The 17,508-nt window shown below is 41.5% G+C and overlaps 1 protein-coding gene across 1 annotated transcript; it reads left to right on the forward strand.

Moving 5' to 3' along the window:
• Positions 1 to 1,588: 1,588 nt before the first annotated feature.
• Positions 1,589 to 8,595, forward strand: LOC141647369 (eukaryotic translation initiation factor 3 subunit A-like). The gene is made up of 14 exons (XM_074455512.1): positions 1,589 to 1,798; positions 1,926 to 1,993; positions 2,679 to 3,160; positions 3,311 to 3,526; positions 4,156 to 4,524; positions 4,611 to 4,640; positions 4,758 to 4,985; positions 5,089 to 5,250; positions 6,047 to 6,268; positions 6,359 to 6,556; positions 6,686 to 6,886; positions 7,500 to 7,580; positions 7,745 to 7,946; positions 8,061 to 8,595. The coding sequence occupies exons 2-14, from the start codon at positions 1,948 to 1,950 to the stop codon at positions 8,456 to 8,458; spliced, it is 2,835 nt and encodes a 944-aa protein (XP_074311613.1). The 5' UTR covers positions 1,589 to 1,798; positions 1,926 to 1,947; the 3' UTR covers positions 8,459 to 8,595.
• Positions 8,596 to 17,508: the final 8,913 nt, after the last annotated feature.

Consider the following 17,508-nt stretch of genomic DNA (forward strand, 5'->3'; position numbering starts at 1 on the left):
CTAGGGCGTGAGATCACTCCCGCAAGTGACCCCACTCAGCCGAGAACGCATCTCGAGAGCCATAGGAACCAATCACAATCACAATCACAATCACAATCAACATATCAAATAATTAACTACAAAGACATCACCAATTATACCATTATGGGACTAATGCGAGTAGAAATCCTACCCGGAAAGCACAACACGCAGACGGTATCTACAATTTGTCTCAAAACGCCTCTTCTACGAATTCTCCTCCTAACATATAACACATAAAGACTACCAATTACTTACTATTCATAAAACCCCCAAATCCTAAATTAGGGTTTGACCAAACCTAGCAAAGCATTATATAAATTATATTAGAAGCTTACCCTCGACGCAAGGAATCCAACGACACGAACTACGATACGAACCGACCGTCCGAACTCGGAATTGTTAAGGATGCGATTAGGAAGATGGTGATCGCTTTCTCTCTTAAAAGGTTTTAGGTTTTGGTAAAAGTGAATTAAAACAACGACGATTTAGTTTAAATACCCTAATCGCATAATTAACAAAACCCGCGAAAAACTCCCCGTAAACCTGACACTCGATCGAGCACCCAAGGTACTCGATCGAGTACCCCCATACTCGATCGAGTGCCCCAGCTACTCGATCGAGTGCCCAACAGGTCAGAAACTATTTTATTCTGCAACATACCCTTACTCGACAGAGTAAGGGCTACTCGATAGAGTACCCCCAAGACCATAAATACGGAGTATTACACATATTGCCGGCCACCACCTCCGTTTCCCCCTTTATGCGCCCACCATATTTTACCCAAATTTGTGGTTTTTGTTGATGAAATGCATGATTAGGTTTACTATAATGATTTAAATCACCTTCTTACATTTCTGATTTTAATTTTGGGAAATTTGTTGATGATATGCGATGAGATTAGGTTGCATTGTTGAGAATTGACGAGCTTTTATGTGTGGAAGATAATCAATTTCTTACGTTTTCGATTCAAATTTTAAGGCTTTTGATGCAATGCAGAAGAAGTATCTTACGTTGGAGATAATTGACGAACTCTTAATGTTGATTTTAACCAATTTCTTACCTTTTTAATTCAAATTTAGAGGTTTTTATCAAGTCTTCACCCACAATAAGTTCACAACTTACCAAACCACCGCACCAATGAACGACCCACGAGCAGATTTGGATTATGGTGTCTAAAGAAGAGATAGTAGAGGCGGCGGCGGCGGTGGTGTCAAAGGTCGCTGAAGGAGAGCGTTGTGTGAGGTAGCCGTCAGAAGGCGGTGGTCCAAGGTAGTCTAAGCCTCTTAGGAGCGTGGTAGTTGAAAAGTACTGTGCTTGTGCCTGGTGGTCGGAGATATGGTGGTTCGAGGTTTTCAGTTGATAAGAATGGAGATTGTGAAGGTGATGGTCGTTGGCTTGGCGTCTTGAGATTAAAAATTATATTTTTTTTTTCATTTTTTTTTTTTGGAAAAACAGGAGCGGCAACTTGGTTACTAGGTAGCAGGTCACCTAATCTAATATGAGAAGAGTATAGTTAAAATTGGGTTTATTATGAGTTAAAACCTTGTTCGAATTAGATTATTCCTATAAATTATGTAGAATGCAATACATTGGATTGGACAATCCTAAATCCTGTACAAATAATACTCCGTAGTCCGTACACCGTATTCAACCTGAACAAGAATCCGACCCAATTCAACCTGAAATCAATCCCCAAATCACCACACTACATCCCTCCTCTTCACTCAATCAAACCCTAATTTCCCAGTTTCGCCGCATAATTCGTCTTTCGATCAAGGTAACCTCGTCTCTCTCAATCCAATTCTTCTTTTTTTTCTTCTTCAATTCGATTTTCGCTTGTATTTTGTTTGCTTTTTATATATATTTTTCTTTTGATGTTGATTTGTTTGTATTTAATTTCAAAGGTTAAAGCATCTCTGGATTACAATGTCGACGTTCGCCAAACCGGAAAACGCGCTGAAGCGAGCTGAAGGTTTAAGAATTACTGCATTCAATTTTTTTTTTTTTTTTTTTTTTTTCATCTCCAAATTATTTATTATCTGATGTGTTTCACCTATTGTCAGTACCCATTGTCAGTATTAAGGCCAAGTAATCAGTTGTCAATGGTTAATTGATTTGCAACGTGATCAGAGTACAAAAGCAACTCAGTATTAGGGCCATCTCACTGTTTTAGGCCTTCCTAATAGTTTATAGATAATCAGCCAATAAATATATCGAGGATTCGAACTGAGATCCTTAAAACCTAATTAAAATCGGAATCCTATTACCTAGGGTCTTCTGAGACAGCATTGGTACCAAGCGGGGTATGGGAAGCTGTAGGAATGGTAGAGAAGCGTAATTGGCCCGTGACCGAATATGAATTGACTATGTTTGGCATCGTGATAAACGAAGTCCAATTTATGATCGTTTTATTATGTTTCCCGCAATGTTCTATCTCCATATTTGAAACGATAATTTGGTTATATCCGTTTGAGAGAGTGTAAACTTGATAGGTTTTAGAGGCAACAGCCTAGGATATTCTACCCTTTTTACCTTATCCCTTCCTTTTAGTTTGGTTTGTGGTGCCAGAAAGAAGTTGCGTGTACAAGTTTTAGTTACTATCTTATAACTAAAGTTTGAAGGTACATGTCCTTAGCCTATTTTATTGTCGGTTGCAGAGCTAATAAATGTTGGGCAGAAGCAAGATGCTCTGCAAGCTCTACATGATCTTATAACCTCAAAAAGGTACAGGGCGTGGCAAAAGGCGTTAGAAAAGATCATGTTTAAATTCATAGAACTCTGTGTGGATATGAGAAAGGGTAGGTTTGCAAAAGATGGTTTAATCCAGTACCGAATTGTTTGTCAGCAAGTGAATGTGAACTCTTTGGAGGAGGTAATCAAGTACTTCATGCATCTTTCAACTGAAAAGGCTGAAGTTGCTCGTAATCAAGCTCAAGCTTTAGAAGAGGCACTGGATGTTGAAGATCTAGAGGCCGATAAGCGGCCAGAGGATTTGATGCTAAGCTATGTTAGTGGGGAGAAGGGGAAAGATAGGTCTGACCGTGAACTTGTAACCCCGTGGTTCAAATTCCTGTGGGAGACATACAGAACTGTCTTGGAGATATTACGTAATAATTCAAAGCTGGAAAATCTTTATGCTGTAAGTGTTATTTACCGCAGACCATCTATTCTACTGTAAGGCTGTCAATCTGGTCCACTCGATAATTATGCAGAACATACTGCATCATGTTTAATTTTTTGTATTATAAACGCCAATGGTATAATTGATTGTATTTCCACTACTTAACAGATGACAGCTCACCGTGCCTTCCAATTCTGTAAGAATTACAAAAGAACTACTGAATTTCGTAGACTTTGTGAGATAATCAGGAATCACCTAGTTAATTTGAACAAATATAAAGACCAACGAGACAGGCCTGATATCACTGCTCCAGAAAGCTTGCAGTTGTACCTTGACACAAGATTTGAGCAGCTAAAGATAGCCACTGAACTTGAATTATGGCAGGTTTGTCAGTATTCCAACCTACATGGTTTTGTGAATATATTTCTGAAATGTTTTGGCATTGAAACTCCATTGTAGTAGTCAACTGTCAAAACATATGTGGTTGTGTTTTGTGCTTTGCAAAAGCGTCTACTACTACTAGTAGATGGGCATACAGTCCTGCTTAAGGGTCTCCTGCTTTTAGTGTGTAAATGCTGTGTATGTGCGACCTCTAGACCTGTCTGGAGTAGGAGATTCCGTGAAGGTGTTAGGGTAATAAGTTACTACTAATAACAAAGATGAGGATACTTAGGCTTGGATGGTACTTTCCTTGTGCACTTGCTTTTGCTAGAAATTTTTTGGGTTGACAACCGAGAGATCTGGTCCGTGCAATACTTGACGTCCTATAGAAGTAAGTTGGGATGGTTATTATTGTTTCTCCGTTAGATTTCTTTCTTGCTAGGCTCACTAATAATTTGTGTACTAATATATTAGTTGACAATGTTGGGATTCACGTTGTAGACTTGTAGTGAATCTTAGAACTGTGGTCCTTCTTCAATTATTTTGTGGATTAGGGATCTGGCCGATCTGCTTGTTGGTTTCTCTTGTGAATAAAAATGAAGAAGTTTTTCTGATCATTTTTCTATTATCAGGAAGCTTTCCGTTCTGTTGAAGATATACATGGCTTGATGTGTTTGGTTAAGAAGACTCCCAAACCATCTTTGTTGGTTATTTACTATGCAAAACTCACTGAAATTTTTTGGATTTCTGGAAGCCATCTTTATCATGCATATGCTTGGCTCAAGCTGTTCCTATTGCAAAAGAAGTTCAACAAGAACTTATCTCAAAAGGATTTGCAGACGATAGCTTCAACGGTGGCTTTGGCCGCCCTTTGTGTTCCTCCTTATGACCATAGTCATGGTGCGTCGCATTTGGAGCTTGAAAATGAGAAAGAGCGAAATATGAGGATGGCAAATCTTATTAATTTTAATCTTGATCCGAAACTTGAGAGCAGGGAATTGGTAATTTATTTTCCTTTTGTTTGTTAAGATCTTTTGCTGCTCCTTCTAAGTTGCGAACAGATACTGATATTGCTCATGTTTGACAGCTCTCAAGGTCAGCCCTTCTGTTAGAACTGGTAAGATCATGGACTGCTGATATAACTCAGGAGCTATTGTGAAAACTTGAGATGTAACTCGTCAATTGTGGTCGAGGATAGTTTACTAAATATTTTTCTGCTCTTTTGCTGTTGCAGGCATCAAAGGGCGTTATGTCTTGTGTACTACCCGATGTGAAAGATCTTTTCCATCTTTTGGAGAATGAATTTCTCCCTCTAGATCTGTGTCTTAAAGCACAACCCTTGCTAAACAAAATTTCGAAGATTGGGGGTAAACTCGCTTCTGCTTCTTCTGTTCCAGAGGTCCAATTGTCTAAGTATGTTCCAGCCCTGGAAAAGCTAGGAACGTTGAGATTGCTCCAGCAGGTCCACTGTTTACTGTCGTTTTAGATCCTATATTAGTGTACTCGTATGCATATTTGATTTTGATTTCTGTTATAGCGTTAATAACAGTCTTTCGACATTGCAGGCATCTCAAGTTTACCAAACAATGACTATTGAAAGCATACTGCAGATGATTCCATTTTTTGATTTTTCTGTTGTTGAGAAGATATCTGTAGATGCCGTGAAACACAGGTTTCTCACCATGAAAGTTGACCATATGAATGGGGCTGTTTCATTTAGCGTCATGGTAAGTGCTTCTGTTGTACCTGACCATCATTGACGGTTGTACTTTTAAATCTAGTTTGGAGGTTATATTCCTGTCTGCTTTAGTAGCTTAAAGTTTTATGAATGATATCAGCTTTCGCCGGGGCAAAATTCATGATTGTTTGCTTCATCCTGGCTGTTATATGTATATGAATAACTTGCCTTATGTCTCTCAGACGACCTCCAATTCTGTTTGAGTGCCATTAGTACTCGAGATCTGATGAAACGATGTAATTGCTTGGACTATAATGGTTTTGCTTACATTTTTTTTTTCTTTTTTTCTTTTTTTAGTCTAAAATTATTAATTCTACAATCTGATAAGTATGCTTGTTAAGTAGTTTTGGTTGAAAGAGTACCTCATTCTGCTTATTAGTTGTGCGTGTCAATTTTAATAATTCCATTCAGTTTCCTACTTTACTACTAGAGACAGAGATGCCATGGATTTGTTATGTTGTGTTATAGTGTTCTTGTGTACAATTCATCCTTTACACATCACTTTGCCTTACTGTTGGTGTTGTAAAATGGGCTTGTTATTGTTGGGCTCTCACTCTTACTACTGCTCTTTCATCTTGGCCATCCTAGAGTTTTTTTGTCGTATATGTCATGTTGGATCTCAGTTATATATGTGGGCTAGAGGGTCCGATTTTGCTAGTATTTGAATTTTTATCAAACTTCTTATGATGAGTTAAAGTGTCTTTGATTATTAAGATTACGAGACATTCTTCAAGAATACAGGCTGCATGCGAATGGGTTTGACTGGTGCTAGTGATCTCTTGCAGGATTTGGAATCTGATGGCCTGAAGCATCATCTCAGTTCGTTTGCCGAGTCATTGAATAGAGCAAGGCTTATGATATTTGCACCCTTGATGGAAGGGTCGAAGATTGGGGATATTTTACCTGGTTTAGCAGAGGTCTTGCTCAAGGAAAACAAAAAGCTTCTTGCCCGGAAAACAATTATTGAGCAGAGGAAAGAGGCGCAGGAGCGCCAACTTTTGGAGATGGTATTTGATTTTGCTGTATATGACTTTGTAATCTGAAGTTGAGCCATTTATTCATATAGTGGAGTTTTTAAAATGAGTCTTACTTTGAAGGAACGGGCGGAAGAGATGAAAAGACAGCAGCTGCAGAAAATTACTGAAGCTGAAGAACAAAAGAGGCTTGCTACTGACCTTCAGCGCAGGAGAAATGACCAGATACGTAAAGATGTTGAGGACCGTGAAAGGTTGGCCACTTTGGCTTTAGTTGAAGAAAAGTTGGGGAAAAAGCAAAAGAAACAGATCGTTGATGGAGTGAGTGGTTTCATTTAGATTGCTTTTGCTTCAAACTGAATGAATTGAAACTATTTTCAAGCAATGTGTGTATTGGATTAAATGATTTTTCAGGAGTAATCTTACTCTACTTTTTTTTGCGCTTGATAGATGTCAAAACAAGAAATCATGGAGGTGGTTCTCCAGGAGCAGCTGAAGGAACGACAAGAAATGGAGAAAAAATTGCAGAAGTTGGCGAAGCAGATGGACTATCTGGAGAGAGCTAGAAGAGAAGAGGCTGCTCCTTTAATTGAAGCTGCCTATCAGCAATGCCTAGTAGAGGAACAAATTCTCCATGAGCGTGAGCAAAAGGTTTGTAACTTGTCTTTTGTATTTGTTTAGACAAGAATGAAACCATCTATGACCGTATGTCATCTTGCCTATTGCGCACGACTAGCTAAGCTTGTCTTTTTGGTGCAAACGGTTTAGTGGACATTTTATCTGAAATATGAAACATGTTATTTGCTATGTTACTCCGACACTTCAAGTTGGCTGTGTGTTTTGTCTTGGTTATTGCATTACACAGCACAACACAAGCACTTTATCTTAATAAGCGAAAAAACATGAAACTTCTCAAAATTGCCAATTTGACACTGGGTTGCATCTTGCAACTCAGTAATATAGGTTAATATTTTAGATCACGTTTATTTGCTACCTGTCATTCTTTTACTTCTGTTCTGAAAACTAGTTGAGCTAGGGTTTCTTTCATGGGATATATTGGATGTCCGAAGAGTTTGGGCCCATGTAGTTTGGAGGAACATTGTGGATATTTGAGATTCAGGTGATATATTGAAATGACACTTTATGTGGCTTTGGAATGGTTCGAATGAGTAACTTTCAAGTCGTTACAGATTGTTTATCCATTGCGATTTGTTACCTGTTATAGTTTCTTGAAATCTGATTTTTATTGGTTGCAAATTTGCAGTTAGAGGTAGAGCGCAGCAGGCAAGGTCATGATAACGACCTTAAAGAGAAGAATAGATTAGCCCGCATGTTGAATAACAAGGTTAGTAGTGGCCATAAACAAGAGTTTGTTTTGTTTTTGGGTTATTTCATAATGCACTTTAATGAACATGTTTAATTACAATTTTCTCCTAAATGTTTCAAGTGTGGATTGCGCTTGGTTGAAGTTAATTGGAAATCGTATTGTTTTTCTACACTGATATCCAGGAAAATTTCCAAGAAAGAGTAGTGAGCCAGCGACGAGCTGAGTATGCTAGGACGAGGCAGGAAAGAGAAGAATATATCGGTCAAATTCTTTTGGAACGAAAGCAAGAGAGGGAAGCTAAGCGGAAGATGATTTACTACTTGAAGACTGAAGAGGAAAGGCTGAACAAGCTTAAAGAAGAGGAAGAGGCCCGGAAGAATGAAGGTTTGTAACTTACGTGCACATATCTTTCTATTAGGGCCCTCTCTTCGTTTTGACGAGTCTGTATTGAATGGAATATTAAACTGTTTGTGGATTTTTAAAATATTTGATCTGCAGAGAAGGAAAGAAAGAAGAAGGAAGATGCAGAGCGGCAAGCCAAGCTAGATGCAATTGCTGCCAAGCAACGCCAAAAAGAGCTGGAAATCGAGGAGAAAAAGAGGAAGGAGAAAGAGCAGCTCCTAGCTGGTGACCTTCCCATTCGTCCTTCCGAGACTCTTTCCAGGCCTCAGGCAGAGGCTCCTCCTGCGTCAACTGCACCCGCACCCGCACCAGGCAGATATGTGCCTCGGCACCTACGAGGTAATGTTGAAGCTGCCCCTGCTCGGCCAACCCCAGCTGCAGCCCCAGAGGGTGATAGATGGGGACGAAGAGAGGACCGTCCATCTGGCGACAAGTGGCGCGGTGGTTCAGCTTCTACTTGGTCATCTTCACGCAACCCTTCTCGTGGTTCTTAGTCTGTGACAATTGCGTCCTATAATTACAGTTCAGAGGGCGCCTGTATCTCCTTGAGAGTTCAGTTTTGATTTCGGGTTTTGGATTTTTGTATTCTTGAGTTTCTTAATGTTATCAAGTAAAGGGATGCGGTTATTTATTCCTATAACTTATAATTATAATGCACTTCAAACATAAAAAACAAATCCATATTATAACTGAAAAAGTCTAGAAATTCCTAGGGTTTCCTCGTCTAACTTTCTCTTAGATCTCTCCTTTGGACTCGAGGTTTATCTCACGATTTTATCGTGAGATTGGTTTTCTGCTTTGTTTTTCTTTGTTTGTTTTTGTCTTCTCTATGCAGGGTCAGGGGAATAGGATGACGCGAGGCTTTCATCGAGATGGGAAAGAACCGGTTGATGAGGGGACAGGTAGTACGGTGACGGCGTTTGAATGGGACGATGAGGCTGAGGAGAATCCGGGAAAGGGGCGGTTAATTCTTGTTGGGAAAGTTTGGGCGTCCAAATCTATTAATGTGAAGGCGGCGATTGACTCAATGATCAAGCTATGGAATCCATCGAAACCGATGGTAGGGAATGTTATCGATGCAAAGGACAATCTCTTTGTGTTTCGATTTGGCGACGAGCGTGATAAGGCTAGGGTTTTGGAGGGACAACCATGGCACTTCGACAAATTTCTTTGGTGCTTTAACGAACCAAACATGGAAGGTAAACTCACTGATGTTCCGTTATTTCACTTCCCGATATGGACGCGTGTTTACGATTTGCCCATCTTGGGTCGATCAAGCGAGACTAATTTGAGGAAAATTGGGGAGTCTTTAGGGGCGTTTATTGCTGCGGAGAGTGGCCCTAACTCTGAGCTTGATAGGGCGGTTCGAATTCGAGTATTGCGTGATGTTCGCAAACCTTTGCAAACTAATGTGCCGATTAAGATGAAAGGTGGGCAGGTGATTCAATTCGAAGTCAAATATGAACGATTACCACTGTATTGTTATGGCTGCGGGCATCTAGGGCACGGGGAGAAGGATTGCGAAGATGGACCGTATGAGGATGGGGAGTTGAAATTTGGGGACTGGCTTAGGGCATCACCTTGGAAAGTTACCAAAACTGTACAAGACATCCCAGGGCGAGCCCGAAAGGATTTAACGACTGTTTTTGAGACCGAAGCACGGGAAGCTGCTGAAAATGATATTGCGAAGATGATAGACAAGCTTCAAGCTATTGCCATCGATTTAAAAATGAAGAAATCTAATGCTAAGGCAGAAGTGATGCGAAGTGAGGAAGGGGGCGAGGGTGGGAGGTCTGAGAAGGGACCGTTGGAGCTGTCTGTGGTGGGTGAAGAAATCAGCGAGGAGGGGTCTCACAAGAAGGGGTTGGTGGGGGAGGTTGTAGGGGAGAGAGGGAGCTACCAGGGGGAGGAGGGGGAGGATAGGGAGCTGACGGAGATGGGTGATATGGTGAATGAAGAGGGAGAGTGTTTGGCCACGGGGCCTTTATGGGAGGAGGGTTCGATTATGGGGGTGCAGGATGGGGGACGGATAGGGGCGTCTGGTGTTAAGAAATGGACTAGACTAGGGAGGGAGGTGGAGAGGGGAGAAGGAGAAGAGCGTGTCCAGGTGACGGGAAAGAGGTGGAGGGATGATGAGGTGATGGGTGCTGGTGGGAAAAAACAGAAACATATAGACGGGGACGTCTTAATATCTGAGGCGGAGGTTGAGGGAGCTCAACCCCGCTGGGCCCAATGAATCTGTTAAGCCTTAATTGTCGGGGCTTGGGCAACCTCGACGCTGTAAATAATCTTAGGGCCCTGGTGCGGAGGGAGGCTCCGGCCATGATTTTTCTGTGTGAGACGAAGCTTTGTGGACGAGACATGAGAAAGGTGAGGGAGAAATTAGACGGGTATTTTGGCATTGAGGTGGATAGTATGGGAAGATCGGGTGGCCTTGCGTTCATGTGGAAAAAGGAGATCGACTGCACCTTAAAGTCGGCCTCTGTACACCACATTGACCTTGTTGTGCGTGAAGGGGAAAGAGAGTGGAGGGCTACGGGTTTTTATGGGTGGCCTGCGGTTGGAGATAGACATTTATCGTGGACTCTTCTTCGGGTTCTTTATGGGCAATCGGATCTTCCCTGGGTATGTATTGGCGACTTTAACGAGATCCTTTTTTCCACTGAGATGAAGGGCGGGAGTAGAGCGCAATGGCAAATGAACAATTTCCAAGCAGCGGTGGACGAGTGTGGCCTGAGGGATATAGCCTGGGAGGGATATCAGTTTACTTGGGATAATGGTCAGGGGGGAGAAGCAAATAGGCAGTGCATGTTGGATAGAGCTATGTGCACGAATTCTTGGCTCGATATCTTCCCATATGCGAAAACTGTTCATTTGGATCGCGAATGGTCTGATCATGCTCCAATTAAACTTATTTTGGACAAACGGGTGACGGGGGCCGAACCAAAGAGAGGTTTTAAATTTGAGCAGACTTGGCTGGGGGAGGAAGGGTGTGAGGAGGCGGTATGGCGTGGGGTTAGTAAGGGAAATGGGGGGCTTGGTGAGGTGTTGAAACAGTGTGCCCGGGAGTTACAAGTGTGGAAGAAGAATGGTATTCGTAAAATTGGATACTTGGTGGAGCGGAAATGTAAACAATTGAATCGGCTGAATGAAGGAGACCGCTCAGAGATGGCTGTGCGAAAGAGGAAGAAGTTAGTGGCCGAAATAGCCACACTACGAAGACAGGAAGAGCAGTACTGGCGACAACGATCGAGGGCTCTTTGGTTACAAGACGGGGATCGAAATACAAAGTTCTTCCATGCCAGAGCTGGGGAGAGGAAAAGAAAGAACCATATAGGTATGCTGGTTGATGATAGTGGTGTGAACCGTGTGGGACATGAGGAGATTGCGCGGGTTTCTACTGACTACTTCCGAGATCTGTTCACGTCCGCGCAGCCCCAGAATTTTGATGACGTCTTGATAGGCATGGAAAACCGGGTACTGGATCGAATGAATATGGTCTTGAAGGCCGATTATCGAGAAGAAGAAATTGTGGAAGCCCTTAATCAGATGCACCCGCTTAAAGCTCCGGGTCCAGACGGTATGAACGGTCTCTTCTTTCAATCTTTCTGGCATTTAATCGGTAAAGATGTTGTGGGCACTGTGCTTGGAATTCTTCGTGGTGATTTATCTCCGGCGGACTTTAATAAAACTAATATTGTCTTAATTCCGAAGAAGAAGGCGCCGGATAAAATAAGGGATTTTAGGCCGATAAGCCTATGCAATGTAGTGTATAAACTGGTCTCAAAAGTTTTGGCGAACAGATTGAAAGTTTTCCTTCCTGAAGTGGTGTCCGAAAATCAGAGTGCTTTTTTACCGGCCGTCTAATTCGATAATGTCTTGGTCGCTTTCGAGATGTTTCATCATCTTAAAAATTCGAGGCAGCTAGATGGTTTTATGGCAATAAAATTGGATATGGCGAAAGCTTATGACAGAGTGGAGTGGAGTTTCCTGAGACGGATTTTGGAGGTGATGAATTTCGATCAGGGATGGGTTAATCGAGTGATGGATTGTGTGTCCTCGGTGTCGTTCTCGGTGCTTATTAATGGGGTTCAGACAGAAGAATTTAAACCGGGAAGGGGGCTAAGACAGGGTGATCCGTTATCGCCATACCTATTTATCCTATGTGCTGAGGCGCTTTCTAACTTGTTGAGACGGGCCGTCGCTGACGAGGCTCTGCACGGGCTGAAGATTTCGCAAAATGCCCCTGCTATTTCCCATCTATTTTTTGCGGATGACAGTATCTTGTTTGTGAGAGCGAATGAAGGGGAAGCTAACACAGTGAATGCTATTCTTCGAAAATATGAAGCGGCTTCCGGACAGCTTGTGAGCCTTGATAAGACAACGGTATCCTTTGGTAAGGGTGTTCCAGGGGATGTGCGAGATCGTGTGGTTGGTCGATTGGGAGTGCGTGAAGTGGAGTTCCAAGAAAGATATTTAGGCCTTCCTACTGTGGTTGGAAGGTCTAAAAGAGTGCTTACCAATATTATTCGGGACAAGTTGTGCAAGAGATTAAATGGATGGCGTGGGAAGATATTGTCGAGGGCTGGTAGAGAGGTTCTTATAAAGGCAGTGGCCAATTCACTCCCTACCTATGTGATGAGTGTGTTCAAAATTCCTGCGTCGTTCTGCAACGAACTCCGATCGATGGTGTCACGGTTTTGGTGGGGTCATGGCGAGGGGAGTAGAGGCATTTGTTGGGTATCGTGGAAAAATTTGTGTCGACCCAAATCAAATGGAGGTCTCGGGTTTCGGGATTTTGAGGTTTTTAATGATGCTCTCTTAGCGAAGCAAGCATGGCGTCTCGTCACTGAACCAAATTGCTTATGGGCTCGGTTGATGAAAGCAAAATACTACCCATCGACGGATTTTATGGCGGCTGGATTAGGTGCTAGACCAAGTTTTACTTGGCGTGGCATTGTTGGGGCTCGTGCTACGTTGGAGCGGGGGTTGAGAAGGAGGATTGGGAATGGACAAGACACGCTCATATGGGGGCAGCCGTGGGTTAATGGGAACAATAGGGGTATGGTCATCTCGCCATGTCAACCGGGGCATGAGGGGATGAAGGTGGCGGATCTCATGCAGCAAGGAGGTGGAGGATGGAACGTGGATATGATACACCAACTGTTTTTGCCATTCGAAGCGCAACGAATTCTCAATATCCGGGTGAGTCCGAATTTACCAGGTGATGATTGGTATTGGTGCCTTGAGAAAAGTGGTGAGTATTCGGTAAAGACAGCTTATGCCTACTTGATAGATGACCGTAATAATGCGGGGGGACCGTCGAGTTGGGAGCGGGAAAGGTGGATTTGGAACCGGTTATGGAAAGTCTCGGTGTGGCCTCGCGTCAAAATTTTCTTCTGGCAGCTGTGTAGCGGAGCCCTTGCAACATTGGAAAACATAGCCACTCGAGTTCGAGGTGAGTTCCCTTCGACTTGTTATTTATGTTCTTATTTTTCTGAGTCAAGTTTACACTTGTTTCGAGATTGCAGTGTAGCACGATGGGTGTGGAAGGAGGTTGGGTTAAACTGGGATGATGGAGGGTGCGGAGGAGGGGATGTGCGGGATTGGATTGAGTACGTGTGGAATGAGATGGATAGAATGGACTATGGGAAATTTATGGTGGGATGTTGGGCTTTGTGGGAGTTTCGAAACAAAGTGGCGTTTGAGGGAGCGTTGATTGAGCCGGATAGAATTGTTCAGCGGGTTTGGGATGTGCTGAATGAAGGGGTCGAGGGCATCATTTGCAAGAAAGGGACACGGGCTGCAGGGGCTAAGGAAAGCGGAAATGGAGGATGGAGACCGGCACCGGAAGGATGGGTTAAGATCAATGTTGATGCGGGGGCAAAGGAGGGCGTGGGGGTGAGCACAGGGGTGGTATGCCGTGGGGGGCAAGGGGAAGTAATATGGGGTATCACCTTAGCACGTGATGTTGAGTGGGAGCCCCGGTATGCAGAAGGTATTGCGGTCTTAGACGGATTACAGGAGGCGCGAGAATGGGGACATCGGAAGGTGATATTGGAAAGTGACTGTTTGCAAGTGGTCGAGGCGCTCCAAGAAGGAAGCAAGGGTCGTAATGATTTTTATTTAGTTTTAGATGATATTCGTTCGCTTTGTAATGATTTTGAGTCGGTTGTGTGGTCTTATACGGGTCGGGTTAACAACACGGTTGCTCATGAGTTAGCCCATGTAGTTCCTAGAGTAGTTGGTAAAACTTGTTGGTCGTCCGAGTTGCCTGAGGCAGCTAGTACTGCGGCTATGTTTGATTTATCTTTAATGCATTAATACCCTTAGGGGTGTTTTCCTCAAATAATTATAATGCACTTTGTTTGGACTTGTAGATCTCAAAATAATTCCCTTTGTTGTACCTTTGTCATCTTTGTCGTGTAGATGAAATGACCCTCACACTATTAAGGGATTGCATTTGTGTTTAGATGAAAGGAATGTTAGGGACATGTTTCCTGGCTCATTTGACGCATTTTTTTTCCGTCCGACGTTGGTGGGTTTGCGTAAAGAACATAAATTTTTCACTGAGAGCGTCCTACTGTGGGTCAAGTGGGATACAAAAAATTGAAATAATCAAATGTTTTGGAAAATAAAATTCCAGGATTGAAGCTTTATTCACCGTCTTTTTTTTTTTTTTTTTTTTTTTTTGGAAAATAAAATTCCAGGATTGAAGGTTTATTCACCGTCTTTAAGTAGGCATGTATCGGAGTCTACTCTTATTGAACTGTTATCGAAATGGCTTCATGCCTAATCTAGAATCTACTCCACTAATAAAAGTCTTAGACATGCCTTTTTCATGTAGAGTTTTTAATCGGAGTTTTATACTGAAGAATCACTAGATCCAATTTTCATTTTTCAAAAGGAAAATGCACATGATACCCTTAAAGTTTGTCATTTTGTATGAAATACCCAATTTTTTGCTCCGAAAAACTTTTAGAGGCCATAACTCGTGTTTACGAGATCGGAATGTAACGATTTTTTTTTTCCAAAAAAAATTGCCGTATTTGGATCCTGTTGCTAGGGATTTTTGTGTGTCAGTTTTTTTTTTATCGAACAAACTTTGAGTGACCATACCTCTTGGTCACGAGTTCCAAACTCAATTTTTATTTTTCAAATTGTAGGTCTCGAAAAGACTATTTATATGAAAAAAAATCGTCACATTCCGATCTCGTAAACACGAGTTATGATCTCTTAAAATTTTGCGGATCAAAAAAATAGGTATTTCGTGCAAAATGACAAACCTCAAGGGCACCATGTGTATTTTGTTTGGAAAATAGAAAGTGGGTCTAGCCGTCTAGTTATTATCCACGGTATAAAACTCCGATTAAAAACTCTACATGAAGAAGGCATTTTTTCGGGAGAATATAGGAATTAGAACTTCCTAGGAACTTTTAATGCGTACATGATGTAGAAAGTGATTTACCTACTCCACCCATTGGTCATCGGAAATTCCTATGAAATTTAATTCTTACATGGACAACCAAACAACTTTGCCAAATTCACCCGAATTAGATAATGGAACTTAATTCCTATAAATTGCAAGTTACTAGGAAGTTGAAATTTCTTAATCAACCAAACGACTCCTGATATTAACATGTTTACAATTCTAAGCGTGATTATCTTTTACAAAAACATAATGTCAGTACTTAATTTTCAGCACAAATTCTCATTGAAAACGGATACTATCCGTCACAAGGTGAAGACGGATAGTACCCCTTTCACAATATGCAAGTGGCACTATCCATAGGGTGCTCCATTTCTTTCCCACTTGCCTTATTGTAAGAGAGAAACTATCCGTTTTCAACTTGTGACGAATAGTGTCCGTCACAAGCAAGACTACTTATCGAATTTTCGGTAACTTTATATACCTTGCTAATTTGCCTAAAGAATTGCCGTCGTTTTCTTTTTTTTTTTAGACAAACGTGTACTATTTTATAGAAACGGTAAAAAAGGAAAATACATAGTGTCCGATTACATACCTCTACCATACAAACTGGGGTGTACTAGAGACCCCATAGCTGCTAGAAATCCAACGAACTGAGCTAATATTACAAGAGTAATTAACAGAAAGACGACATTTCTTAGAGGGAGGATGATAATAGTCTTCAAACTCAATCATCTGAACCTCCTTTCGCTTAGATGCTTTGACCGCACCACTAGTGTTGGAGTACCTGCAAAGAAAAACAGAATGGTTGACAGAAACCTGAGATCTTTTCTTCAAATTAACACCTGCTCGAGCAACACGACCATGGCAATCAGGATAATCCACCTTACGACTACGTCTCGTGCTTAAATTATCTTGTACCGCAGCAAATTGAAATTGAACCATGGAGACCTTACTAGCTAGAGAAAGGTCAGATGATAGTCGTAGCTTCTTATCCACTTGAAGAATAACCTCTTCATGGAGCAACTCAGTACTCATAGGTTTAGAATCAGTTTTCTCAAATTCCTCCGCATACAAGGGAGGAGAAGAAGGAACTACTGCTTCCCCTGAATTATCTTCAAGGGGAGTTCCCGTCTGGATAGAGTTTTTAGACACGAGGGGACGAACCCTCAAATAAGACAAGGATCCTGGGTTGAAAAACTGGAGATTCTTCCCGAGCAACAAATTTTCATAATCTTGAGACGAAAGATATAATTTGTTCCTGTTTTGTTTTTTATTGGAGAAAGTGTAATTTGAAGGTTTCGCGGTAATGGGATGGGAGGTATTGCCTTTATCTTCAGCTGCCAAAGGTGGGTCAGCTTCACATTTGAGATTAAAATCCATGTTACTATCAGAAGTAACCTCATCTCCACGATCAGAATCAACCCCAATGTTGAACATCGGAACATTACTACAAGACGCAACTTCACACTTGTCGACTGCAAGAAGAGGTTTCTTACCTTTATTTGCAGTAGCCAACGGGTCAAACTGAAAAGCAACCTGTTTCCCGTTAGGGTTCACTACTAATCTGTCAACCAAGGCAAGAAGCTCACGATTAGCTTCTTTATTATTCGGTTCAAATTGTACAGCATGCTCAAAGTCCTTCAGAGCCTCTTTGAGGAAATTTGACTGTTTATAAGCAAAGCCTCTACGATAAAGAGCTTTAACATTGCAGGGATCAAATTTTAAGACAAAATTGCAGTAAAAACAAATTGCCGTCGTTTTCATATAATTAAAAAATTCCATATGTTACTTTTCACATGTATTTAATACTCCTATTTAACAAGTGTTTAGTCGGTGCTTCTCCAACTAAATGACATGCAGTTTCTCATTCTTGTAGTACATGCTTCTTTTGTTAATGATTTACTAACACCTTCCTATTACAATCAGTCAATTTTCATAATTAAACCATGACTATTTTATCTTAACATACAATAAATAAATTTGCTCATTAAATAACGCAAAAACGACAAACAATTTAAAGATTTGGATGAAACAAGTGTGAAATACATGACTACTTATTTTCTTAAGCACACATAATCATATCATAATCATAATTTCAACTTAAAAACCGCT

The sequence above is a fragment of the Silene latifolia genome, chromosome 3 (genome assembly GCF_048544455.1).
Source record: "Silene latifolia isolate original U9 population chromosome 3, ASM4854445v1, whole genome shotgun sequence".
Classification (NCBI taxonomy): domain Eukaryota; kingdom Viridiplantae; phylum Streptophyta; class Magnoliopsida; order Caryophyllales; family Caryophyllaceae; genus Silene; species Silene latifolia.

What these genes read in the sequence shown, in the direction of transcription:
- LOC141647369 (XM_074455512.1), top strand. Translation starts at nt 1,948, where the DNA reads ATGTCGACGTTCGCCAAACCGGAAAACGCGCTGAAGCGAGCTGAAG. An exon ending in CGTTGAGATTGCTCCAGCAG is followed by an intron (nt 4,986 to 5,088) that starts GTCCACTGTTTA and finishes TCGACATTGCAG; the next exon opens with GCATCTCAAGTTTACCAAAC. An exon ending in CTGTTTCATTTAGCGTCATG is followed by an intron (nt 5,251 to 6,046) that starts GTAAGTGCTTCT and finishes GATCTCTTGCAG; the next exon opens with GATTTGGAATCTGATGGCCT.